Source organism: Vulpes lagopus, chromosome 17 (assembly GCF_018345385.1).
Source record: "Vulpes lagopus strain Blue_001 chromosome 17, ASM1834538v1, whole genome shotgun sequence".
NCBI lineage: Eukaryota > Metazoa > Chordata > Mammalia > Carnivora > Canidae > Vulpes > Vulpes lagopus.
In genome coordinates, this window is record NC_054840.1 from 21,130,334 (window position 1) to 21,158,045 (window position 27,712).

General features: G+C 38.9%; 1 protein-coding gene and 1 long non-coding RNA gene across 25 annotated transcripts in view; one reads left to right on the forward strand and one right to left on the reverse strand.

Annotated features, from left to right (window-relative positions):
- Positions 1 to 22,715, forward strand: part of LOC121477522 — a 32,575-nt gene extending 9,860 nt beyond the window's left edge. For both annotated transcript variants that reach the window (XR_005984273.1, XR_005984272.1), the window contains 2 exons: positions 15,530 to 15,675; positions 22,388 to 22,715. This is a non-coding gene — a long non-coding RNA (uncharacterized LOC121477522). The remainder of the gene's footprint in view (positions 1 to 15,529; positions 15,676 to 22,387) is intronic.
- Positions 1 to 27,712, reverse strand: part of LOC121477519 (LIM domain containing preferred translocation partner in lipoma) — a 667,092-nt gene that overhangs the window by 155,406 nt on the left and 483,974 nt on the right. For all 23 annotated transcript variants that reach the window (XM_041731917.1, XM_041731895.1, XM_041731914.1 and 20 more), the window contains one exon: positions 13,180 to 13,306. In XM_041731917.1, coding sequence (XP_041587851.1) covers positions 13,180 to 13,306 — 127 coding nt within the window. The remainder of the gene's footprint in view (positions 1 to 13,179; positions 13,307 to 27,712) is intronic.

The window sequence follows — 27,712 nt, forward strand, 5'->3', positions numbered from 1 at the left end:
CAAGACAGTGTCCCTGAAGACATCTGGTGTAGCACAAACTGAGTGGTAGTGCACCTGGATTTCTACCCCCTGTCTGATTAGTGGTAAGACTTTTCAATCAGAGGAAATTATATCACACCGAAAAATCCCCTGAGCGATGCAGAAGGACAAATAAAATGGAATTTGTCAGAAAATCCACATGATGAGCACAGACTCTGAGGGCCCCAACTTCTACCAGACCTTCTGCAAACTGTAGTCACAGGTACAGTTTATCTGGGGGTCCAGAACTGGGCTCTAGGCTCAAACTGCAACTCCAATAGTTACTACACTCTGGGGCAATTATTTAACTTGTCTCTGCTTCAACTTCCTCATCTGTGAAAGAACAGTATCCCCATCATAGGGTTAGAGTCCACAAACACTGACTATAGTCAACAAATGCATGCAAAACTTGTAATATGTAGCAAGTGGTCAAAATCTGGTAATCTTGCTTTCAGCAGAAGCATTAGTGGGAATATCAGGGATCAAGCCAGACTAGAGAATCTCTATTGCAAGTAAAAGTCTTGATGGAGTGGCATTGAGAGATTTAAGGATTCATTTAGCTCTACCTCTTCATTTTGCATCTCAGGGTGAGGCAAGATAAGGTATGTTCTCTCCTCTCAGTGATCTTAAAGTAGGAGACACAGACATAAACATATGCATTATATATATGTGTATTACATATATATATATACACACATGAGAAATAAAGGCCACAGAAGTTCTCAATAAAATATAATATTAATAAAAATTAGAAAGAAATTAATTCTGACTTAGGAATTGAAGACCATGTCCTAGGATAGTCTATAGTGCCTCTCTGTACCAAACCCTTTAAAAAATTTTAAAAAGCTACATTTGCAAGCCAAGTAAATTATATATTTGGATCCTAGACTCCAGCAGGACAAAATCTTCATTTTTCTTTAATCATTCACATCAACAATTCAAGTAAGTTAAATTCAGGGAAGCAGAAATTCCACTGTGGCCAAGTTTCTGTTGCCTTGCTGTCTCCCTGTTCCCTACTGCCTGACAAAAGGACACTAGGATAGAATGTTGTTCAAGCTTGTCTAGTTTTTGATTGGCCTCTAACTGTTCAATAGAGATCACTGCATTTCTGAATGGTTTGGGCAAAATTTGCTGATAGGTCCCAAACTCTCTTGATTATGATATTTTAACCAAGTCAGAGAAAGAAAGGCAAATTCAAGCAGACTATAGACAAAGGAAAATTAACTTGGTTTTCTACTACCTGAAATTCTCAGCCTGGTAGTAATGCACTCTTTGTTCTGCTAAAAACACTCTATTGATTATGCTGACACTGACAGTAAAGCTGTGTGGTGGTTAGTTTTCTTTAATTTTTTTTCTTCACATCTCAGATGAGAAAGTGGGTTATGATTCATCCTGCACAATCTGAGTCAAAATTCATTTTTGTCTCTTTTCAATTAGTTCTTCTGCATTCCACATTAAAAAGCAAGAGTAGTTTGCTCAGCAAATGAGGACACTGTGGTATGTCTTTGTGTGTTGGTTTCTCACACACAACTGAAAAACATTTTCTGTATCCTCTAATGATATTCCATTAACAAGAGAATACCATAAGAACACACAATGTGCTAATTCAAAGAGAGACAAACACTAACATTAAAAATTCAGAGAGGTTGATTATTATATACACTACTTGTAAATGGCATAAATCAAGCCAGATGCTGCACTGGGAAGCAATAGTAACAGCTCTTAAATTTTTGATCTGTTCTGATTTAGGATGCATTTCACATCTATTGATTTTATTTGATCCTTACAATCTGCTTATAAAATAGGAATAATGATCTTCTTTAATCGGTGAAATAAGTGAAACTCTAAAAGGTTAAGAGGTCAAATAAAATTGCTGAAAATATACAGAGTTTAAAAGAGAAAACCTAAATAAAGAATTTGATTCCATCCCTTAACCTGTCCTTGGATAAGCTGGTTTCTTTGGCAAAATGGTAACTCTAACCTCAAAAGTGCCAAAATAAGGTTTTTAAATAATGTTTACCAAAATGTTCTAGAGCACATTGCAAATGTCAAATGTCCACAATGTCATACAGAGATGACACAGAACTTATACTTGGACTTCCTGACTCGAAGTCCAGTGCTTGTTTCCCGATGCCATGTAACAAAAGATGAATTCTTCATTTTTATGACAGTGCTATATTATCTACACTGAAGATCACTGTTACATTAATGGTTACTAATATTAATTTCACTTATGTATGCCAAGCACCATTAGTGAACAACATTACTGACCCAGGAAAATCCTTAAACAGTGATGCTCTGAGAGTATCCACCACAGGAAAAAGAATTCCTTATATCCTATAATACTATTTTATTTTTATTAACTGACAGTTAAAGCTACTTTAAATTCAGTGAACCTTCTCATAAGCCTTAAGAAATGAGGAACAGTACGGAGCAGAGTATAAAATGGTCTGGGGAATATAATTCTTGAGCTTATTTTCCAATTCTTCTGTGGAAGTCTGAAGCAAGAGCTGTTTTCCTATCCACCTATGTCTTAATGGTATGTGGAGGACAACAGATGAAAAGTATTTGAGGCCAAATAAATTAAGGGGCTAAAAGATCCCTACAAATCGTTTAGTTTAATCTCCTAACACAAAAGATGAGCCCCCTGGAAAAAGGGCTGATGGAGAGGTCACAACAACTCTTCAGGATAGTGTCAGGCCCAGACTCTGGCCTCTGAATGCTTGATTTCTGGCTCTTTACACCACTTCTCTGCCTCTCATGCTAACATAATTACTCTGGGTGGAAAAAAAAATGTTTATTTTGTAAAAGTCAAGTCAATGGGTGACCTTGAGGCAATTATGTCATCATGGTGTTCCATCATGGTCTTCTTGTTAAATTATATCCACATTTCTCCATACTTTGAACGTTACAGGATTCATGGATGAACATTTTAAAATTTAAATATGGAATTTAATTTAATGTCTTTTAGGGGGAAATAGGAGCACCTATTTCCACCCATAATATCAAAATATGGATATTATTGATATAGATGAAGATAAAGTAGGCTAAAAAGTTCATTGATTTAAATAAAAATACTAGGCAAATCATAGCCCAGATAGTTCATGAATATGGTAAAAATTATTAAGGTGTCTCCAATTACCACAGAATGGGAAGTTCTGAAGCTAGATAATTTCTAAGCACCTCTCTAACTATGCCATGATCCTAAAGCTAAGTAGGAGAGAAAGAGAGGTAGTGGAGGTTAATTAATTGTTTTCTAGTACTTCTGGCCTATTGCATCCTTTTAGCCTCCTTGAACAAGTCACTTCTGCACATTTTTGTTTTCTCATTGAAGTGAACACATGATCTCACTTATGGGTAGAAGTGGAGTTGAGTCCAGGATTTGGAGAGATTCAACGTTTGATGGCCAGAGAACCAACCGAGGTCTGAACTCGGAGCTGTGTAGTGCTGTAACAAATTTGGGAGGATTCAATACAACATGACTGACATTGGAGTCAGTTAGGAAGAGAACTGGACCTGTGTCTGGGTCTTCCCAGTTTATTGGTCTTGGTTATTTTCTGCTTGTTTTTCTTTAAAAGGATTCAACTGTCTTTGTTGAGAATCCCGATCACAGACAGTATGTTACCAATCAGTCTACTCCCTAGCAATAGGTGTCTCTTCATGTGAATTTCTGTGACATTTAATCTGGCCAAGTCAGCTGGTAATAGTGGGAAAAGTCCCTGAACCTGGATGAAAAACAATGTATTTTCCATTGCCAGTCATAAAATCAGTTCACCATCAAAGCCATTGATGTTACAGGACTTAACCATGCTTTATCTTCTTCGCCATTACATTCCATTCTCTTATTTCCCGTTGTGTACACTACAATGATTGTATAGTGTATAGTGTATAGTAGGAACTCAATAAATATTTGTAGATGAGTGAACATATTCAATTAAAAGTACAATAGGTATCTACCAAATAGAACTCCACAGATGTTCAAACAATGGCTTTGCTGACAGTCAATTAATTAGCCCTTCTGACAAATCTAATGTCACTTCAAAGTCTGGAAGGAGATGATTATCTGTGCGTTTTAGAGAAAGTTGTGGGGAGAGAGCAGGTGAGGGGGAAGAAGGATGTTTGGAGGGTAGAGGGAGTAGAGTTCACAGTTATCTATATTTGTGTGTTTAAAATCAGAAAAATGCATAATTAGCACTTGCTGGTTCAGATCTCAACTCTAGCCACATAGTTCAGCACACAACCATAACAACTTATGAATTGGAATCTTTTTTTTTGGGGGGGGGCATACAACGTGTGCTCTGCCAGCTCATTTTCTCCCAGAATGCCAGGATGGCTGTCAGTTATTAGGTAAAAAAAAAAAAAAGAAAGAAAGAAAAAGAAAAAAAAGTTTCATTATGAAGTAGGAATCTATTTTCTACATTGTATTCTCTGATGAAGGGAATGATGATTTCAATGTAATTGAATAAGTGGGTGTCTGCCGTTGATATAAAAACTATATGAAACAGCCATTCTGAGTGGTGGTTCACAGCCTGGAAGGGGTTTAGTTTAAGCGAATGACCTTTCACAGCTTGTTGCTATGGAAAACACACATAAACATGGGGTAAGGATGTTTCTTTCAATGTGATGCCCTGCTCATCTGACCTGATTAGATCAGAATAGCAGAAAATTGAGGAGTTAAGAGATTGGCCTGGGAACCAAAGACTATAAACTCCACAGTAGGAAATGAGAGAAATGGGGAAAGTGTAATCTAACAGCTTAGAACATCTCAACTATGTAACCCATCAACTGACCAATTTCAACCCTTAATTTTCATAGAAAATTCATGCAAAAGAGACCAAGTTCAAGGGTATCAACTTAATTTTCACTGAAGTTCAATGAATATAGCAATTGTATCTTACTCTACACATTCTCTAGAACCTTTAAGTGATTAAAAAGGGGGAAAGTGAATTATAATCCATGGCTCTATCACTAATTTGCAACTTAGAAAACTCATTTGTTTCATCATCTCTAAAATGGAGGGGATTTTCCTTAGATAGTCTCTGATTCTCCCCAGCTCTAACCTTATGATTCCATAATGTGCTAAATAAATATATGTTAAATGAATGAAGTATTTTCCCTCTGTAATTTGCTGTATGCCATGTCCTGCCACAGGGGATATGCAATGTCTACTCACAATTTTCATTTATATGTCCATTAATTAATTAAACAAATATGGAACATATTGAAGCCAGTCCTTGTTCTAGAAGTGAAAATGTGAACACAAAAGTGAACTAAACAAAACTGTTGCCTTCAATCAGACTTTCATTCTAGTGTGGAAAACAGACATGAAATATTACAAACACACAATTTGATGAAAATGGAAAAAAAAAGATATTGAGAATCTCTTCAGTAATTTTTTATCTAAAAATCAAGGAGCTCAGGACAGTATATACACAAAGGTCCTTGCTAGTTACTGATTTTATTTTATCATTTTTAGGGGCAATGCATTCTTTACTCAAGTTGAATAAGGTGTGGATAATAATAAGGGATGGGTTCACAAAAATGTCAGGCTAACCCACTTCCTCACCTTTGTGAATAGCCCTGCCATCCCTCTTCTCACCAGCAGAGACTAATTTTTATTCTTTATTCAGAAAGGAACTTCTGACCCTTGAATTTTAAAAACTTCCAACTGTATGACCTTGAATGAGTCATTTGGACTTCAGTTTTCTGGAAAACGGAACATTGTTCTGGATAGTTTCTAAGATTAAATTCTTCTTTATGACACTATAAGTCTAGGTTCTCGAATCAATACTTAAAAACACACTATATAGCCAAATTAATTAAAAATTAACGTGTGCTAAGATGGAACACATAAATGCTTAGGATTATTTATTTAGTGCTGTAAACATATATTGCCCCAAGCAAACATCTTACCAGAAATCATTACCACAAAAGGAAATATATCTAATATGTCTCATTAACTAGAAAACATTCTATTCCCACGACCCACAGATATCTTAAACAAAGAGCTGGAGAGAAACAAAACCAAGAAATCCATTTTTTCCCAAATCAATATAACCTTTTCTCTAAGCCATTCATTTTCTAATTTTTCTTCCATTGTGGTTTTGGGGGTTTTTAATTAATTAGGTAATTTTTTTTTTCCCAAAAATAAGATTCCTAAGGCCTCAGGTTCCTTCCATCTGTACCAAAGGCAACTGCCCACCTGGAGTCATTTCCCAGTTTGTAATTGACAGGAACACTTTGGAAATTGTTTTCTTGACAGAAAATAATAACAACAAAGAAAAACAAATTATTTAGCACCTCTCAGTTGAGACCTCCCTAAGCACTTTTCAAAGCAGACACATTGTTCCTTGTACAGATGAAAAAGCTAAAGCATAGGGCATGTTCACTGATCTACCTCCCAGTTCATGACTCTCTAGCAACATGGTGGGAAGAGTGTGATGGGGAAGAAAGAGAATAGGATCTGGAGTAAAGGCCTGGGTGTGCCACTGCAGTGCTGCTGTTAGGGGAGCTATGCTTCTGGGATCTTTGACATGTTAGGGGTGGGTGGTGGCCCTGGAGAGTGGGGAGTCCCTTAATTACTCAGATCCTGTATGTCTTCATATGTCAAATGGGGAAAAAATAGTCTGTTTTGCAGGGCAGCTGTCTAGTTCAAATGATATAACAAGAATGAAAGTGCTTTACAAATCATCATATTGATGTCAGTTATAATCACGTTATAGTAATGACAATCTGGGGGTCAAAAAGAAACTGGATGCAAGAGGCTGATTCCCAGGCCAGTTTAGATGTCCATGTCACTGAACATCAGAGTAGGACAGTACTTTCCAAATCCAATCTCATTGTCCATGAGACTCTTGAATACATATCACCACCCTTCCCCACTTTGTCCAGTGGTGGTTATTGGATGTTGGGCCAGACTCTTCCAAGAACTTCTGTCTGCTCAAAATGTTAATTCATTATACTGAATGGGAATCACCCACTTCTCCTCACTTGCCTTGCTTTGTTGCTAGCTTTGGAAATATGGATATCAAGTTTAATTCTTTTCCACATGGCTGTCTTCCAGAGGCACCTGGGCTCCAGGTTTCTTTCCTCCATACCTTCAGCCATACCTCAAATAGTGGTTTGCAGCTTCCTAAGCGTCACAGTCCAAGTCCTCCACACATGCTCACTTATCAACTGGTCTTACTTGCATCAAAGACAAACAGACTACTGATCCTCATTGACTGGGGCACTCTGTTTCAACTCCTGAACATTCACTGGATATCCATGTTGCTCTCAACTGAGAAGCTACATTGCACTAAGTATGGTGAGTTAGCTTAACTAATACAGTAATTATAGCACATGTCTACTCAGGCCTTTCTTCTCTTGAGGCTTACCACATGCCAGGTCCCTCCTGCCTCTTATCTTCCACTTCTGTTCTACCATCCTAGTTCCCTCAGAACAAACTTCCGGCTTTATGCAAAATTTCCCGATATACCTCAATAACAATACTTGGAGAGTATTTGAACAAAATTCGGAGACCAATGCCAAGTTCTGTGACAAGAGTTTACCTAGTGCTGCTCTGAAGGCACTGAGATTCTTCAAATAGCTCCCTAAACAATTTTGAGACTCACACACTTCATTTTTTTTTTAAAGAAGGAATAAGACAACACTATGTAAGCAATGCCAAGATAATTACAGCTTTGTGCTTAAAAATAAGCTGGTAGATATTTTCATTCTATCCTCAGATACATTACAGTTCTCATTTCCAGAGATACTATATTCTAATAGTATTGTCTTGGGTCTTAGGGTCTGTACAGCCAGAATGCCATTATTTTGGGGAGAACTGTGTCATGGATACAGGGATAGACCAATGTGGAACCTCTTGTACACAAACCTACTTTTTCTTTCAAAATGAATGGAAGCATGAAACTTGGAGGCTCTGGGTGTGTCAATCAACATGGAAAAACTCTTGGATAAATTCAAAATATGTGGCAAAATTACCTAGAGACAAACTCCACTTTCCATTACATTTCCCCCTTATAACCGTCTGAAAAATATAAACTCCAACGATGGCAACTAGCTTGCAAGCTCCTGAATATTCTGGCAATGGTACCTTTCTTCCCATTCATCTTACTAGCTAATTTAAAAATTCTCCCTCTCATTTTAAGTTCTGGAGTTTACCCTAACATAATAATTCACAGCTCATCACCTCTTGTTCTTCCTATACATCTATCCCTGACACTGAGAATCTCCTTTAGTATAAACATACTTTTCTAGTTGCCCAGGGAAACAGGTTGCTCTAAAATGCAAGCCTTGCTGCAAATGATTTGGGCCAAAGACCACTGCCTGGTTATTGAAGCAGATGAGAATTTTCTACATCTCATTTCCTTATGTTTCCTTTCTTTTCCTTATAGAGTAGTGTTTTGAGGCCCACTCAACGACTCCACTGCTCATGGAAAAAAATACTTGGGGAATCTCCTATAGCTCAATCACATAAGCCTAAGTAGATGGAAAGTGTTCACAGCATGAGAGACTTTTGTTTCTCCTTTAATTAAGATATGGACTTACCCATCTGCCGTGTTATGGGTTCATTCCTTGTGGCCTATACTGTCATACAACAATTCCTGATTTTGAGGAAGATGGAAGAGAGAGAGCATTGAAACACTAAAACTAACACCTTTTTGGATGAAACCATAAAAAAATATATATACCCGGCTGAGATTCAGTTGAAGGTTCCTGCTTGCAATATTTATCAAGGATTGGCTTAAGAAAACAAGATGTGCCGTAGTTATCAGCAATTTGCCTCTCCTTGAGGTCAACAGAAGGACAAGTCAGCTAACAGAGTTGATAGGAAGGCACTGGGTGTCCTGTGTTTAAGTATGTATCTGAACCATGGCCAAAAGGCCATGCTTAGTGTCACAGCAGTTAATTCAGGCATTATACAGAGTTAAGATATATTGCCAGTGACACTGAAGTTCCAGCTACACAACTTATGGCCCTGGGCACAGATGGTCTCTTACTTGAAGATCATGACATTGGGAGGTAAAGGATGACATGAGGCGGAACAGCCAACTAGTGACAAGCTCTAGGAACAATGTATGCCTTTCTATAATGGTAATGAATCAGTATGGACTTGAGATGAGAAGAAGGAGTCCAAATCCTGAATCCTATTAGCTATGTAATCTTGAATAACTCATTCAGCTTCTCTGACTGTTTCCTGACCTAAAAAATGAAGATATCATCACCAGACCTGTCAGTCAGACTATGACTCTGAAAAGAGCTTTAGATAAATATCAGTTCCCATCATCGCCACCCTAATGACTATCATCTCATCAGCAGAAGAAAAGGTATGCATCCAGTAGAAAACAAGAAAACATACACAAGAGGGGGAAATATCAAAGATCCACTGTAATCATTAAAATATTCAAGTTTAGGGCAGCCCCGGTGGCCCAGGGGTTTGGTGCCACCTTCGGCCCGGGGTGTGATCCTGGAGACCCGGGATTGTGTCCCACGTTGGGCTCCCTGCATGGAGCCTGCTTCTCTCCCTCTCCCTCTGCCTGTGTCTCGTTAAAGAAATAAAATAAAATATTCGAGTTTAGAAGGCACAGGAATGTAACTCTCTCTATTTCTCCCACCCAAGAAAGGAGTCTTAAAATAATTCACTTCAATACATTTTGGGGGAAGAAGGGTGTCCTAGTAATGGTATCTCTAGCTGTTTTAATCTAAAGTGATACTGCCTTCCTCACAATATCTTTATCTATCTATATCATCTTAGCTATATATGTAGATCTATTGATTGATGTATCATCTGTCTAGACTATTTCAAAGTAAGTTGCAGACACCATGACACGTCACCCTAAATACTTCAATACGTTGTTCCTATAAACAAGGATACTGCTTCGTGTAACCACAATGCCACTGCCACATTCATATTCAAACTTTTCTAAACTTGCCCCAAATATTAAAGAGTTGTTGTTTTTTTTAAATCCAGAATCTAATCAGGTCTCCTGCCTTCTTCCCCAACTTTATTTCTCATTATTTGTTCCTTTCTACATTGGTGATTCACTCTAATGACTTTATTCTGTATCATGTTAAAATTTCCCTCCTCAGAAATGACATTGCTTCTGTACTATTATCTTTCTTCCAAATCTCTTATTAGCGTACTTTTAAAGATGTAACTCAAAGGCTAACCATTCCATAAACATGTTTCCATTCCTGCCTGGGGATGTCTAGTCTCATTTTTCCGAATTCTCAAAGAACTTTGGCTGCACTTCGATTAAGTCACTTGTCACTTTCAGTCTTGTGTTAGGATTAAACATCATCACTCTGTCTACATTCTCTATTAGACTATAGGCACCTTTAAAGGTAAGATCCATGTCTGCCTATCTCTCTGCCTCACGCTACTTAATAGAATAGCTTGTATATTATAAGCTCTTGGTGAATATTTTCCACCTAAAGTAAATTTTCCTTAAATAATTCTGGCCTCAACTCAAATTTTGTTCATTCTATCTACTCAGAAGAGAATAACCTTCTATTTTCTGTGTATCCAAAGCCGATCTCCTCCATAATTATCCAGCCTAAACTTTTGGAGGTGATGGATATGTTTATTACCTGGATTGTGGTGACAGCAATACAAAGGTATACACATGTCTAAACCCACTATGTTAGGGACACTGTTTATATGCAGCTGTTTTTTGTACATCTCAATAAAGCCAGGGAAAAGGTTTTTAGAAGAAAAAAAAAAAGTATTGAGTGGAGTGTGGATTCTAATCAAGTTCTGCAATTCATTAGCTGTTGATATTGAGCAGATTACTTAACATTTCAGTGCTTCAATTTCCTAATATGGAAATAATAATAGCATTTACAGGGTTATATATTTTCTATAAGGATGAAATGAGTTAATTCCTATAAAGTACATAAAATAGTGATGCCATATCATAAGCACTCAATAAAAGTTAATCATTATTTCACATTCTCTCTCATGGTTCATAATCCTTATTTGGCAATGATTATTTACCAATTGGTGACATGTGTTCTATTTTTGCAAGGAACTTAAATTTAAATCAGGTAATATTAATGGATTTTTAATGGGCATATCTTATTTTCTTAAATAAAGCATGGGATAACTTTGATTATTGAGGATATTCTATATGCCAAGAACTTGTCTAAGTGCTTTCTATAAATATTTCACTCAATACTAAAATAACAGTATGAGCTAGCGATTATTTCCATACTACAGATAAAGTGAAACAAAAACAAAGATTGAGAGAGCATAAGTAAGTTGTTCAAGTTGTCTAAGCTAGTAAGTATCATAGCTAGGATAGTTCTTGTAGGCAAAGATGAAATTTAATTTATGTTTGTTTCCCAGAAGGCTTAATACATATTCATTAACACAATTACTATCTATGTTCAATTTTCTTTATTGCCGTGTATTTAGTTGCTACGATATTTGAGGCATATATACTTGTTATGTTAGTTTGCTTTTTATTTTTAAAATATACATATACACTATACAGATAATATACATATACAGTAACCTTAGTTTTTGCTCTTAGCACGCTCTTCTAAAAAGTTTACCTAAGATTCCAATATAAAGCTTTTTACCACATCAGTAACAAGAGCATGATACACTTTTAGTATACTTTAATATAACTAGAGACTTCTTAAAAATATTCTCCATGCATTTGTCCTATCAATTTATGTTTAGCTTTTAGCTTTGTTGTATTTCTTTGGATTAATGCTGTTTCTATGGGAACTTACTTGTGTCGAAAGAAATTCTAGGAAACATTTGCTCCACACTTTTGACTTACCAAGGTGGGAAATGGGGCTCAGGCAGATGGGGAATATTTCAATACCGCCTAGCTAGTCAAGGGTACAGAAAGGACCAGAACCAAAATTCTTTATTCCCACTGCTGACCTGTATCTATATACAAATCAATACCATGTTTTTCATGCCCTATCCCATTCCATCTATGGCATAGCTTTGGACCAGTGCCTCAGTTCACCTGCTATATTACCCATTCCCAATAGGGAGCAAGGGGAAAACATGAAGATAGTAAATGTCTAAAGAAGTAAAAGCCCTGTGTGATGTATTTGCCTCTATGCCTTTGCTCCTGCTGTCCCCCAAATGTAGTCTCTTTTCTCTACATGTCCTTAAAGTGATGTTACTCAAACTGTGGTCCATGGATGGGTGTCTAAAAAATATTTATCACCTCGCAATGAGACAGGACAAAAACATAGCGTGAGTATTTAGGAAATGATATAACACTTTGATAGAGTAATTTATTCCTGTTAAATCTCATAATGGTAAAACTTGGCCTTCCATTTTGTATTCTTTTGATTTCAATGTTTTAAGTAAGTAATTTCAATTGTGCTCTAGACAAATGTCAGTCTCCAACAGATTGAGGAGGAAATAGTTGTCATCACAGAAAATCTGGGAGGCACTGCCTTGAAACATCCACGTTCAGGTACCACCAGTTCCTTTGTAAGGGATTCCCGATGCTTCTGATGAATAGAGCTTGAACATTTTATAGTATCTCACACATCCCTCTCTTATGCCTCTTACGGCTTTCTACCAAGATTAGTAATTATTTATGTATTTTCCTTATGTCTCCTGAATAATTACAACCTCCCTGAGGACAGGTTATGCATCCATAACACCTCATAATTGGCCTAAAGTTCATAAACTCCCATTACACTAATGGACTGGATGGTATAACCATTCATAATTATTTACAGATTTGGAGAGGGGAGAAGGTTAAAAAAATACAATAGGAACATCTTTTCCTAAATTCGTGTAGGTAAAAAATTGAGAGTGAAGAAATTAGATACTATCCAATTCCATATTCTGTATATAAATATTTAGACCAGTAAGGAACCTGAACTTATACAGAAGCCCTATTTCTGCTTATGGAGAAGCTTATATGATGACAAAATTCATTTTAAAATTGAATTTGTATCTCAAGAAACTGTACAGTACCCTTGCTAAAAGTGCAACAGAGATCACACTTATGGCAAGCTCACAGAGCAATTTCCAGAATACTCAGTTGTGTGCAGATACATATCAATTCCAATGTGTCTAGACTCAAACCCTTGCCAGCAGAGCTGATAAGCTCCTAATTAATAACTAAGAAAAACAGAAGGCATTTACTTCGGAAGTCATCTCTAGTCCCCACTCACCAAAGTATTCATCAGCAGGTGGATTTTCCATATCATACAGCATCTTCTTGGTCAGGTGTTCAAGCTCATCTTCAGGGCGGAATGATGGGGGAACAGCTGGAGGCCCCATGGACCCTGTTTGTCCACCCTGAAAGGCAAAGAATACATAGTTCTTTAAACGCAATCTAGACACTCAAGACAGTCAAATAGTGTTTTCATTAGAGAGGAAAAAGTATTGGACACGACTACTAAGAAATCCGGGTTTCATTATGATCAGTTTAATCAGTTCCTCAGTGTCTGACCTGGGACATACCATTTTACAGGATCCACTTGTCTTATCAAGATGAGTCCTCTACTGGGCTTTAGAAATCCATGTTTACAACAGTAGGAATTCATGTCATTCAAAAATTGCTAAGCAGTTACTATGTACCACTTGTATATTTATAAAAACAAGATGAATAAATGAGTCCCCACCCCCCCAACTTTAAGGAGTTTATGGACAAATGAGAGATTCAGGCTCATTAATAATCAAGGATAAAGCAACTACAGAAAGTACATAACCATGGCACATAAGGGACCTCTCCTGTAGCCTGAAAGGAAGAATTCAAGAGGAGAGACAGACTAGGACTTACTCAGCAAAAGGGCAGGAAACTTATGGTAGAAGTTTTTTACATTCAGGAAAGAAAAAGGCCAAATGGCATAAGGAGCTCCTGGCAGTGGAATATTTCTGCACCACGTATAAAGCTTGAGATGTGAGACAAGATGGATCTTACGGAATACAGGGGTGCAGAAAGTGAATGACCCTGTGTTCCAGGGTAGCTTCTTCCCCTAGTACTACAAATAGCCACATACCAAATGGGGAAGGTACATCGATAGTACTGCTACTAGGCTGGTGTTTAAATAGGTGGGTGAGCCAGAATTATAGCAATCTCAGAGAACCAAAGTATCAGCGAAAGATTACTTGAGATGTTCAACCAAGAATCTGAAGTATGTAGAGAAAGAAGGAAGGCCAGATGTAAAATAGCTTTGCACTATGGAAATAAAAGGGACTCTATTATTTTATTTTCCTTTGCCTATATTGTAACTTTGGCCATTTCCAATATCATATCCCCACATTTAATCAGAGGGTTTGTAAGAGAAAAATGTTCAAAAAGTTAAGAAAGGACATCCACAATGGCTGACGTGGAGAGCTGAGATTGTGAGAATGTTTATGTACTCTTAAGCTGTCAATCAAGAGTTTTTCCTTTCATGAACAGTTTACAAGAATCAATTCAACAAAACCTGAAGCTGCATATTCATTCACCTGCTATCCTCACTCCAGAAAATGAGTCTTGGATGTGAAAATCCTGTAAAGTATAAATCCCTGTACAAATGTTTCATTCTTACTACCCACATTTATTTCAATCACTGCAAGATGCCTATTAATTATCTGTGTGATGTCTGAGGCATAAAATGCTATCTAAACATATGTGAAGCTGTTAACTGGCACCTACTCGAACTTTTCTCCGTATTTATTTTCCTTTCTTTTTTTTTTTTTAAGGTTTTAAAAAATGGATAGAAAGTTGGGAGTACAGACAAAAGAAGGCCAGAATGACAAGAATTTTTTATGTTGGTTCATAATCATACCCTGGGATTCTATTTCATTGTTGAACAACTTGGACTGGACAATGGACACAGTGAATAAACTATGGCATGTAGCTGGTGACAAAGACAAAAAATAGAGAGCTGCATGCCACAATCTCTTATTCATAGTGAGATAAAGAAATCTGATGCCCAAAAAGATCAGGGCAGGGCTAGTCATGATAAGCCCAGCAAAAGAGCCCACCCTAGCTTCATTTATTCAATAAACATTAAGTGTTAAATCTTAAGGCCTCCTCTAAAGTGCAAATAACATTTGAATACTGGACGAGTGATTTGCTAGTAATATTAAACTTTCAATGGCACACATGTTATCCACTTCTAGGAAATTTTTGCAGAAATAATCATAAAATTTTATAACCAAGGCTAGTCACAGAAACTATATTTGGAAAAAGGAGGAACCAAAAGTAACAGTTTGTTACTTATTGTTCCATGGGTAAAAGGTCACTTAACTGGACAATGCTAGATACATACAATGGAATGTGAACACGTTTATAGAGTATATTATAAGTCTATCTGCTCAAGTATGAGAAAATGACATAGCCATGTTATTGAAGGAACAGATCTAGAGACAGAATAGGAATCTTAACTGATGGTCCCATTCTATCTACAGTTCTATATACAAGTAGGAAAAAAAAAGTCTGAGAGGACACAGACTCGTGTTAAAGGGGATCATCTCTGGGTTTGGAATCCTAGAGGCCTTTTAATTTCTAAGTTTGTGTTTCTTTTACAGTGTGTAATTTGACTTCTGCAATCTATGAAACACAACTTTTCAAATGCAGTGAATTCAAGTGATAAAGATTTGCTGGATACTAGCAAAGCCATGGAACAGGGTAACCCAAGTCAAGTGGGAGCTTTGAAAGGAGCAAAAGGCTGAAGGTGGGTCACAATTTAATGTGAGTGGGGAACAATGCAAGTGGTTCTGCGTTTAGGACTAAAGAAGCAAGAGAAAGGAAGGGCCAGCTAACAATTGCCATGCCATACTGGGTGCTTAGTGCTTCTCTATGGGCCAGGGCCTCTAAGCCTTGTATGAGACCACAGGCAACTCATTTCCCTTTTGGCAGAGATTGGCACCCATAAAAATGCACATTGAATTTACTTACAATTTTGGGAAGCTCATAGGCTACAAGGAATGTATCTAAAGACCCTCAGCAGGTAGGAACGTACAGGCAACAGAAACCTATGTGGGGATTTTTAGCTGGGAGGTGAGCTAATCCGATTAGAAAGTTCTCTCTGGAGCTGAGAGAGGACAGGAGAGCCATGAGACTGGAATGAGGTGGGAAGCTTATCCTAAAATATCTGTGGCCAGAGATTGAAGGGACATACTGTGTGCCAGTGGCATTATGGTTGGAGACAGAGATTTAAATCTGGAAATGGTTTCGTGTCCTTAAGCGAGCGTGTGAATTCTTTATGATTTCAGATTTCTTTCTGTAAAATGGGCTTGTCAATGCTACCTCACAGTCGCTGTGAGGATTAAAACCAGAGAGCTTGGGCGGGGTGGGGGTGGGGGGCGCCTGAGTGGCTCAGTGGGTTAAGTGTCTGACTCTTGATTTTGACTCAGATCAGGATCTCAGGGTTGTGAGATCAAGCCCTGCATTGGGCTCCACCCTCTGGAGAGTCTGCTTGAGATTCTCTCTCTCTGCCCCTTCTCCCATGCTCTTGCTCTGAAATATCTAAATAAATCTTAAAAAAAAAAAAAAATCAGACAGCTTGCATCCCATGCTGTAGACAGCTTAACTACTTTCAAAGGGTAATAAAAGGACTCTCTTTGGATCTGCAACCCACCTCCGAGGGAGGGATAATCCCCATTCACATGACCGAATTAAAGACAAGGATGGAAAAATGACCTACATCTTGTTTTCTAGACTTGCAATAAGGAGAGAACTTGAGCTCAAAATAGGCTGTCATCTGACTCCAATTGCCATGCATTTTTTTCCAACCAAACATTGCTTCCCATGGAGGAAGTGGAGAAATATATGAAATATTACCTGTAATATTAATGGCATTAGTTGTTTTAATTTAAATCAACAACTATTAAGGAAAATCTGATAATTCCCACTCCCAGTCTTAGGGTAGACTCTCGGGGAATGGACAGGACTTATCATTGTCTGGGCCTAGTATATCTGCTCTCCTTTTAATGTCAACAAAGGCAGCAAGAAGGCCACGTCTGTTCTCTGCCAACAATTCAGATTCTACCCTTAGCGCTTATGTTACAAGTAGAGGTCCTACTTTCAAAGCACTTACATTGTTAGGACTTCAAAGATTTTAAGGAAAATATATCATTCCTTTTTTTCTCTCAAAACTTCCAATTTGCTCATGATACGGTTTCTGAAAGAACTCATTTGGAAAGGTGCTTTCCTCTTCTTTTACATTCTAATCCCATATAAATGCTAAATGTGGATTCCTGGTTTCTCTCTCTTTCTCTTTTAAGATTTTATTTATTTATTCATGAGAGACAAAGTGAGAGAGGCAGGGACAAAGGCAGAGGGAGAAGCAGGCTCCTTGAAGGGAGCTCCACATGGGACTTCATCCCAGGATCCCAAGATTATGATTGAGCCTAATGCAGATGCTCAACCACTGAGCCACCCAAGGTGCTAGGATTCTCGGTTTTCCTTATAAAGAAAGACCCCAAGAGAACATCTCTTCCAGGGTTTGTGAACACAACGCCCACCACCCTGACCCTGACCCCAAACAGTGCACAAAACTTAACATCCATGGAATACATATTGGTAAAGACACAGGCTCTTTAAAGTCGGCATGTCTCCCACACGAAGGAAGATCGGTCCAGGACTTTCTTTGTGGTTCAAGTCCTGTAACTATGTTAGGGCTTTTCTCACTGGGCTGAAGAGACCCCCTCTTCATTTCTCTTTCTCAGTGTTCAGGGCTCCACATGACCTAAGAAAAAGCAGCACCTGTCCAATTTATCTTTTAAATAAGCAGCTTCTAGCATTGCGTCTAGGTAGGTAATAGAACATGACTGAACATTTGTGGGGTGGGGGCCTGGAAGGGATGGGTTCCCTTATTTTGTTTTTTATTTCTTCAAATGCAGAGATGTGCACAGTATCCACAGCATAGCCATGGTGGCATAATAATAATTCCTTGAATTTTTGTGATGCTTTTCCAGGGGCCTGTGTTCACAACACACAGGTAATCTCAAATGTTTATGCAACAGCCATGTGTAACAAGTAGTCCTCCTTAACAGTGAACAAGTTGAGGCCTGGAGACAGAAAGCGAGCAACCTGGTGTGGAGGACCACCCCTGAAAATCGGTGAAGCCCTGACTGCCACCGGGCTGTACTGGGTCGGGCATGGCTCAGCTATACAGCAGTGGCTCCCCTCAGTGCCGGGTTCATCTACAAGTCCTTCCACTCTATCCCTCTGTAGGAACTTGGGTTTTTTTGTTTTTTTGTTTTTTTTTTCCAGAGTAGAGGTTTACTGCTAAATAGTGAAATGAAAGTCCTGCCAAGCAAATATAAACAAAGCATCTAGCCTCTTCTAAGAAAAAGACCGTCCAAAAGTATCAATATTAATCACTAATATGTATGTTCTTTGAAATGCCTGAAATCCTTAGAAGAGGCAAAAAAACATTGTATATCCTACAGATGGGTTACTGAGAACTGAATTTCAGAAGACTGCTTCAAAATTCTCTTAAACATACCTTTCCTAAGAAATTGCCAAGTTCTGAGCACTATCATTATAAACTCAAATTATTCATTATTCCCGCCTCTGACAACTCGGAAGTCAGAGATGTGAAAATAGAAAAGCACAATCAAGTGTAAATACTAAAAAACAGAGATGAATTCAGTGATCTGAGGTGAGAGAAGGCTACCAGTAAGGATATTACCTCTTAGTTTGATCTTGAAGGATAAATTGGATTTCAACAAATGAAAGAGAGAGGGAGAGAGAAAGAGAGAGAGAGAGAGAGAGAGAGAGAGAGAGAGAAGACAAGACATTCCCAGAATAGAATGTATAAAAGAATATGCATATTAGGAAAAAAAATGTTAAGAAATAGAGGAGGAACAGAACCAGATGAGGCTAGAGAAATGACCTGTAGTCAATGGCAAGACTATTACAGGCAATACAGAATCATCCAGAGAGTTAAAACTGGGTGTTCAACATCTTTAAACACCACGTCCAAGGGTGCCTTAAAAAATGCAAGCAGACAGCATGGTATTTCTGAGGAATTTAATGGCTAAAATGCTTAAGGACTCTGATACTGACTAAGTGAGGCAGAGACCACTCACTGCTCACCAAAATTGACTTCCTCTTTCTGAGCACACAGCTGGGCTCCATCTTCCACTCTTCCCTGCAGTTAGATGTGACCATTGGAAGCCCAAGAAAGGAGGAGCACACTCTGTGGAGAGCTGTCCACTGACTAGGCTGGCCTATCTCAGATTGCTATAGAAGGGAGACTGGGAAGAAACATGCTCAAAGGCTAACGGTTGAAAGTGATGGGGGAGTAGTTTATATTCTTTCTATTTTCCCATATTTCCCTCTTTTTTTATAGTACATTCTTTTTTTCCTCTTGACACCAAAGTGTCAGAAAATGGAAAATGTCCAAGCATCTGCCACTGGTTCCTCTCTGTCATGGTTCTCTTCTTGCTAGTGGCCCAGCTGATATTATTCCAGAGAAGGCTTATTGTGACTACTGTAGCCAAATTGGGATCTAGGTCCCTGATAAAAATTACAGATGAGACTGTGCAAAATTCAGGGCTGTTTCTGCAAACAGAGTATGGACAGAGTCCTTAGTGAGCAAGGTAACTGCCAGATTAAGAATAGCACAAATAAGGACTTTTATCATCATATTTATATAACACTTGACAGTATTTGGAGGGTTTTATATATTCTTACATAGGAACCCAGAAGCACAGAGGGGCCCGTTTATCTCTCTAATCTGTGTTTTGCCTTTAACTGGTCCAGTAATTTTGATCAAATCATTTCTATTCCCTGAGCCTTCAGTAGCATTCTGTGCAAAATGATGTTTACAACGATTCCTTTGATTTTACCCTATCTTATTTTTGTGCCCATAATATGCAGGGCACATATCATTACAGATATTTATAGGGAAATCACAGATAATTCATATTTTCGGGTACTTTGTAGTCTATAAAAACAGACACACACTGAGTAAGTGGAAACATCATCATTAAAGAGATTTCCATTTACAGGAGGATTTGAACTACTTGTCAGCATCCCCTGAAACAATCTAGAACTTCATTCAGCATTCTGAATCTGAGTAAGCAGCTGGCAGGTCACAGGGTTTCTGCAGCCTACTGAACTTTCACTACATGTGGGGCATGAAAATCAAGAACAAACAAAGGTTAAACACGCTATCTGACCACCACCCCTCCTTGGGTGGAGAAGGAATTTTCCTATCCCTTCTAAATACAAAAGGAAGCACAGCAAATAGCCTGCATGGGGGTGCAAACAGTGAAGATCCCAAGGAGAACACATCCCACCTTGAATCTCTGTTACCACCAATTTAAGCACTTAAATATATGTGTTAAAGGAACCATTTTACAAGATGGCCATCCACATATCAGCCTCTTAAATTACTCTGATAGTGACCTCAGTGTGGGTCACTTTTCTCCTGTGAGTCCTTACCCACCATTCCCTTCCTAGTTACAAAGAGCTAGAGAACTTGAACTTAGTACAGATCTGAACTTTACCAGAAAAGCACCGCCCAGGCAGATAAACACCGGGAAAAGACAGCCAAGACATTCAGAGAGATTACATGATAATGAATACTCTATCACTCGGGACCAGAGCTGTTCACTTTTCTTGTCCATTTGTAATGATGTACAAGAGGTTCCTTCTCTCAGAGGGAAAATAACTTCAATTATGTGTTCTTGAAAAAAGAAACATTGAAATTATCTTCTTTCAAAAGGTAGAATTAGCCCCATTTTGGAGCTGAAAGCCTGCCAGAAAAAAAAATATATATTTCTGATATTTTCCTTCTCCCCCCCACCTTCTATTTAACTATGTCAAGTTTGCAGTTTGCAATTTCCTGAGGCTGCTTCTACTTTCTGACTCTCACTGAATTATCATACTCCACTCTCAACGTCTCACTTTTAATGGAAGAAGAACCCTTTCAAGGCCAAGGGCAGAAGACTTACTGTATACCCACTCTGTTTCAGGTTAAAAGCAGTGGGCCACAGGAAAGGAAAGGGCAGGGTGAACTGCCTCTTAACAACTAGAAACCCATAAATGAACACCCCTCACAGCTGCAGAGGAGCAGAAAAGCGTGCTCTTAGTTCTTCTATTCTTAAGTTCCATTTTCTTGGAGAATGAATGGTAAGGCCACAGAGAAGATGACCCAGCAATGCTGACTTGAAAAGTTGATTCTAGTTTTGAAACCCATTCCAGTTAGTTTTCAACTTTCAAAAGCTTGATTTTCTTACAGCCTCTTTTTCATAGGCTCTTTTTTGTGCCATGCATCTATGCCTCTAAATCACCTCTCTTCAGTCGAGTTAGGAGTCATAGCCAAGGATGGAGGATTCCGAGTTCTAGCATGGTAGATGTTACTGCAGCCGAGGGGGAAGTACCGGCGGGCATCCACTAAGGGGCTTTGTGCTATTTGCACACAGGGTGCGATGGGGATATAGGCTGAACCAAGAGCAAGTGACCCCTCTCCATGCTCACCACTCTGAGTCAGGTAATCTCCAGAGTGCCTGGGCTTGGAGCATGCATGTTCCTGGGCCTAATATCTAGGGCACCACTTCAGTTCCCCGGTATTTGTTTCTCTATTATTGATTTTCTCATCCATCAGCTGGAAGTTAATAATATCTAATTCATAGGAAGAACTTTTGTAAAATATTAAAGATCACATAAATGGCAGTTCTAATTACCAGGAGGGACAGCTGACAAACCACTAAAAAAGATGATTTTCTTCTTGGAAGTGGAACGTCTGCAGGGTAATATTCTCTCTCAAACTCCTCTCCATATTTGCTGACAAAGTGCTTCAGCATAGTGTATCTGAATTGCACACTAATTGTGTGAGCAGGAGATGGAATCACTCAGAGTTCCTTTAACTATAAACATTGAAATACACAATATTAGTGAAGGTTTACTTCGCTGGCTCTCTGAACGGTCAACTCTCCCACATCCTAGCCTTTGACACCAAACGATAAATTGTACAGCAGGGCTCTCATGTTTGGTTCTTTGGAACAAGGTAGCTGCCCTCTTTCCTGCCTTGATGAATTTTAGGCAGAAAAAGCACAACTACAGACGCTGTCCCTCTGGTAGGTAAGAAGTAGGAAAGACGAGAGGCAGGAAACCCAGAGCATCAGTGTCAGGAAGAAGTGAGACCAAAGTTCTCTTGCCAACCTAACCCACATTTCCCATGTTAGTGCTCCTGGGCGGCCCTCCTTAAGGGAGAAAGTGAGTTGCCTCTGCGCGGTGATAAGATCTCTCTCATTTTACTCCCCTCTTAAAATACACTGTACCCAAGGCTAAAAGAAGCTATTTCCACTATATGACAGCTAAAACCCACATGTATTTTTCCCCTATTAATCAGGCCTCCAGTATGTTATATCTAAGGGATTAGCTGCAATAAAGGCAGGATAATTACAAGACATTATTTCCATTGGCAGGTTTCACCTCGATGAGACATGAGACATAAAAGTTTGATGAATGGAATGAGCTGTCTTTCCAGGTTGTTTTCAAACTAAACCAGGTCTTGGTCTTTGCTATACCCCACTGGCAGTGCCTACAGTGACTTCTGAGAAGATCATTCATCTTCATTTGGTTGCCTGGGACAATAGAAAGAGCTAGTTGCTCCAACTTTGGGAAGAAAGGTCTTAACCACAACATACTCATTTCTGTGCACTGTCCCATGGAAGAGTCATCCTCAACCAGAAGCTACATTTTATTTTATTTTATTTTATTTTATTTTATTTTATTTTATTTTATTTTATTATTTTTTTTTTCAGAAGCTACATTTTAATAAACTTCTATCAGACGTCACAGTGTGCCTTTTACCAGGGCTCCAGCCCTGACTGTGGTTCTAATCCACCATGTTCAAGATGGGGAATTTTGCAATTCCTTCTTATTATTTGGACTGTCTCATAATTCTTGCCATTGTCATGTTATTTAGACTGTCTCATAATTGTTGCCATTCACAAGATATTAAAATAGTACATCTAATAATTCCAAATGTCTAAAAACATATATGTAAGAGGGGCAGGGCCAGTGTACGTATCTATGCAGGTAGGTATTAAAAAAAAAAAAAAAGCAGTTACTAGAGGGAAATACACCAAAATGTTAATAGCTCAGGCTAAGATAGTAGGATAATGAGTACTTTAAATTGTTTCCTAATAATTTTAAAATTATCTACATGGAATATGGTTAAAAATGGATGAGACTTAGAAAATAATAAGCAGACTTTATAAAACATGGAATTTCTGTCTTTTCTCTCCTCTTTTCACATATGAAGTCAAAAGGGAATGGAGAACCTCAGGTGGGGACAATTTGTTGAAAAAAATAAAGGCACCTAGATTTTCAGTCCCGATATGCACAGAAACACTTTCCTACTGTACAAGCTGTTTTTATCTAGTGGGCTTGACAGATGCCTGAACGTGACACAAGACACTGAAATAACATGCAAATCAGTTTTTCGGTTTTAATATGCAAATATGACGCTTGGCACATCACTTTCCATGGCTGAGGTAAATTGCTGTTTTTGAGTTTTTTCGTGGGAAATGCACGCCAGCCAACAAATGGTTAACTCCCCATCTATCACCTAAGGCAAGGTGGTTTTCATTTGAGTCAGAAAGAGTCTTGCTCAGCGATCCAAGGCACTTTGGATGCAAAGAAAGGCCATGTGTTTTGTTCAGTAACAATGCCACTGGCAGCAAACGAGCATACCCTTTGACAGACGCACTGATCATAGTGGATTTCTGGGCCTTGGCAGGAAGGCAGGCAAAGTGTCTCCACAAGAATAACAGAGAAAAGGTTTTCTGCTTGACCTGTGAAAATCAAATCAAAGTAGTTCAACACTGTGGGAAGATGAGCTTCTGGCTGGAGACAAAGAAGAGGGAGTCAAAAGTCCTTGCTTGCAGGGTATGCGAGAGGTGAGGAACACTGTAGCCTCTGGTGAAATCTACATTAAATTATCCACAAATACTAGTAATTAGGTATTAAGGCAATCATCAAGATAATTGAGAGATACCCGGTTCAAGGAATTCATAATCTCCATGAAGGAGAAATAAAAGAATAAAGCAAAGAATCGAACTGTTGATGGTAGTGAGCATGGCTTAGACACTTGAGAATATAGGCTCTAGGGGCTACTTACTTGCTTGGGTTCAAGTCCCACATCCTCTACTTACCAACAGAGTGACCCAGGGCAGGATGTTTCATGGGACTATTAGTTGCCTAAATCATAAAATGGCATCAACTGAGTTTACCTCATGAGTTCAATAAGGAGGTCCATGTGAATCATTTAGCTGCTTGCACTAGTTAAGAAATTATTACTATCCTTAAAAATATGGTATAAGTATCATGTGAACAGATCAGTGGATAAGATGGATTCAGAGGAAAGAAAGGGTACAATGGACTGGAGCATACCAAAAACATATCAAGAAGATCAGGGGGCTTGATTTTAGGACTTGAGGGAAAGAAAGAAAATGCTTTGTAGTTTTATGCTCCTTTACAGCCAACGGAGAACCCCAGCATAACACTCACACACAAACTAGATTTTAGTTAATACTTTCCAAAGCATGAGAGCATGTTTTCTGTACAAAGAAACAAACCAAGTTAGTGGCTTAAGTGACTATGTTAAGTGACTTAGCCAAAATCACACCCATAATGAGTGGCAGAGCCAGGAGTTAAACATGAGTCTTCGGATCCAAGCTCAGTGTTTTTCCACTAATTTACAGCTGCCTCTATATATTCATTTAGAAATATGAAACTTACATGATCTATCATAAAGGTTAATCAAGACAGTCAACCTCACTGATTAAAGCATGATGCTAATTATATCAGAGGTTGGAGACCAATGTGGCCCCTTCTACTTTCAGAAACATTGATTGTGGTGTAATGGAGAAAGTGTGGGCTTCAGAAACAGACAAAGCTGGTGCAAATACCAAGCTATACTGCTTCTTTTGTATAACATTTTTTTTAAAAAAAAAACATCTCTTAGCATTAGCTTCTGCATCTGTAAATGGGGTTGGGGGCAGGCAAGAGAGGGGGAATGCCCCATGTCAGGGCCATTGTGAGTAATACCTAAAATGATACACGGTATGTGCTAATATTTAACAGCCGCTTATGACTTGTATTAAATGCTCACAAGCAGTCTGTCACATCTGAGCTACGGATGTCTTTCAAATGTGGCAGGAAGGTGGATCAGGGAATATGAATGAGTCAGTGTCATTCATCAGTACTGTGGTAGAGGAGAAACGAGCACACTCTGCTATAAATGTAAAGACCAGCAGCTTTAACATGGCTAACTGCTCATCAGCCATGATTCAAATAATAGTAATCCCCTTGAAGGAATATACCCTTCCATAAACTCTGACAGAAATGCATAAGTGATTAATTTATGATATTTACCGATTTATAGCTGACGAGACTGAAAATTAGTAAGGACCACTGAGTGTTCAGTGGGGGCCAAGTGGTGCTCAAAATATTTTACATCAACTCATTTACTCATCACACCCACCCATTAGATGATTACTATTCTGATTTTACAAATGAGAAAACTGAGGCACTGGGATCCCCCTGATGAGAAATGGGAATTTGGAATTTGAATCTAGTCATCAACTCCAGAAAGTGCACGTTTAACCAACCACACAATCTCTCCCAGCTGCTCAACCCATCTGCATTTTATTAGTGGGATTTTATGACTTTTTAGGGGAATTTTTTTAAAAGATGTATTTATTTGTGTGTGTGTGTGTGTGAGAGAGAGAGAGAGAGAGAGAAAGAGAGAGAGAATGGCATTGGGAGGAAGGGCAGGGGGAGAAGGAGAGGGAATCTCAAGCAGATTCCCTGCTAAGCATGATCATGGAGCCCCCGATGTTGAGACCCGATGTAGGGCTGGATCTCACCACCCTGACACCACCACCTGAGCCGAAACCAAGAGTTGGACAATTAACTGACTGAGCCTCCCAGGAGCCCAGATGTTTTAGGGGAATTTAATCATTTATTACAAAGTCTTGAACTATCAAAGGAACCTTTCTAAAGCACGAATACTACATTTTATGATGCAATATTTCCTCCTCATAGAAAGAGGGCAACTGAGAAAATAGTAAGCACCCAGGATAATCCTGCTGCAGATGGACCGAGTATAGGACTTTGAGAGGCATGGTCATTTCTGAGATCTTCACTCACAATTCAGCAAGGGAAGGAGAACTGCTCTTCAAAGGACTACTTACTTACTTAAAAAAAAAAAAAAAAAGACTACTTACTTCATCAGTCTCTGATACAAGGTGGTGTGTTAATGCCAGATCTTAAAATAGTAAAAGGAAATGATAAGTAGCATTGTAGTTAAAGGTGGGTTAAAGGAAACTCATGTAGAAGATAGGAATCCACTTTCATACTTTCATGTGAAAAACTGAGAGATGATGCCATTTTCGAGCAACCAAAGTAATATTCTCTTCTGCTGGATGATGGCCTAACCATGAAGAAAACTTCTATGAAAGTATTCCATTTGACAAGCACCAAAGCCTTTCCAAAATGTGTCAAGCAGTCTACCTGGGAGGAAACTCCAGATCCCCTGCAGACTCTGCGAATTTTAGAAACAGAAGCCACACTGGAGGTCACTGAGTGGTAGAGGAGTCCCTTCATTTATGACGTTAAAACTGAGCGTCAGGGAGGAAACTGAGTCATCCAAGGTCACCTAGGAAATGAGTGGTAGAGTCAGGAAGGAAGCTCAAATCGGGGAAGCAAGTCTAATTCAAACCGAGTGAGTTCACTCTATCATGAAAGATGCACTGAGAACAGCGATGCATTCTTGATGCCCTATAAAGTACGCTCATTCTTGGCAAAAATTTTGGGAGCTCTAATCTACATTTATGCAGCATTCTGAGATCCCAAGATGGAAGTTGCTATAAAGTGAAAATCATTGCTGTTATTCTCAGCGAGCCTACACAGGCTGACAACAGCTGGCACAAACAGATGTGGTCCACAGAGGATTTGGTCAGGCTCCGCTGGTACCATCCCCGTGCAGGCGCCTTCTCCTCGACTTAGCAAAGGGTGTTTCTCCTCAGTTTATACAGACCCCCTGAGCTTCCCGTTGCTACAGGTGAGCTCAGAGTCTTACTCAGACTGGCTTTAATCCCTCCTCTCTCCTCTGTCTTAGCTACTGTTTCCTAATGGCATGCCTTTCAGAGATACTTGTCACATGGGGAGAATTTTCTTCACCTGGGGTCTTACACAATGCCTGAGGATGACGACAATAACGTCTGTGGAGTCACTACTCTGTACACACGTTCTCTCCTTTAACCTCTGAAGTAATCCAGTGACATGAGTACTTCTGCTACCTCCCTTTACCGAGGAGGAAACACAGAGATAAGCTAAATAATGGGCCCCAAGGCACAGAGCCGGTATGAGAAAGAGCTAGGATCTGGACCCAAGCACTCTGATCCTAGAAACCTTCTCCCAGGTTCCAGCGACTAGAGATGAAGACACAGAAAAATGAGGCCCAAATTGTCACTCCAATCAGAATGCACTGGTTTAATATAAGTGCCTCAAACATACAAAGGATGGTTATTATAATACCAACATAAATATCCTCATAAACTCTGCCCATCTCTATCATTCTAACTCTCCAGGGTAATAGGTGGGAAGCAAGTTATTACTGACTTGACTCCTACTCTAGTTAAGGAATATAAAACAGTCACTGACCCAGGTCTTTCAGCAATGCCTGCCTCAACCCTCAGGACAAGGCTTATGCACTCAGGCTTCAGTGCTTCTTGAATATA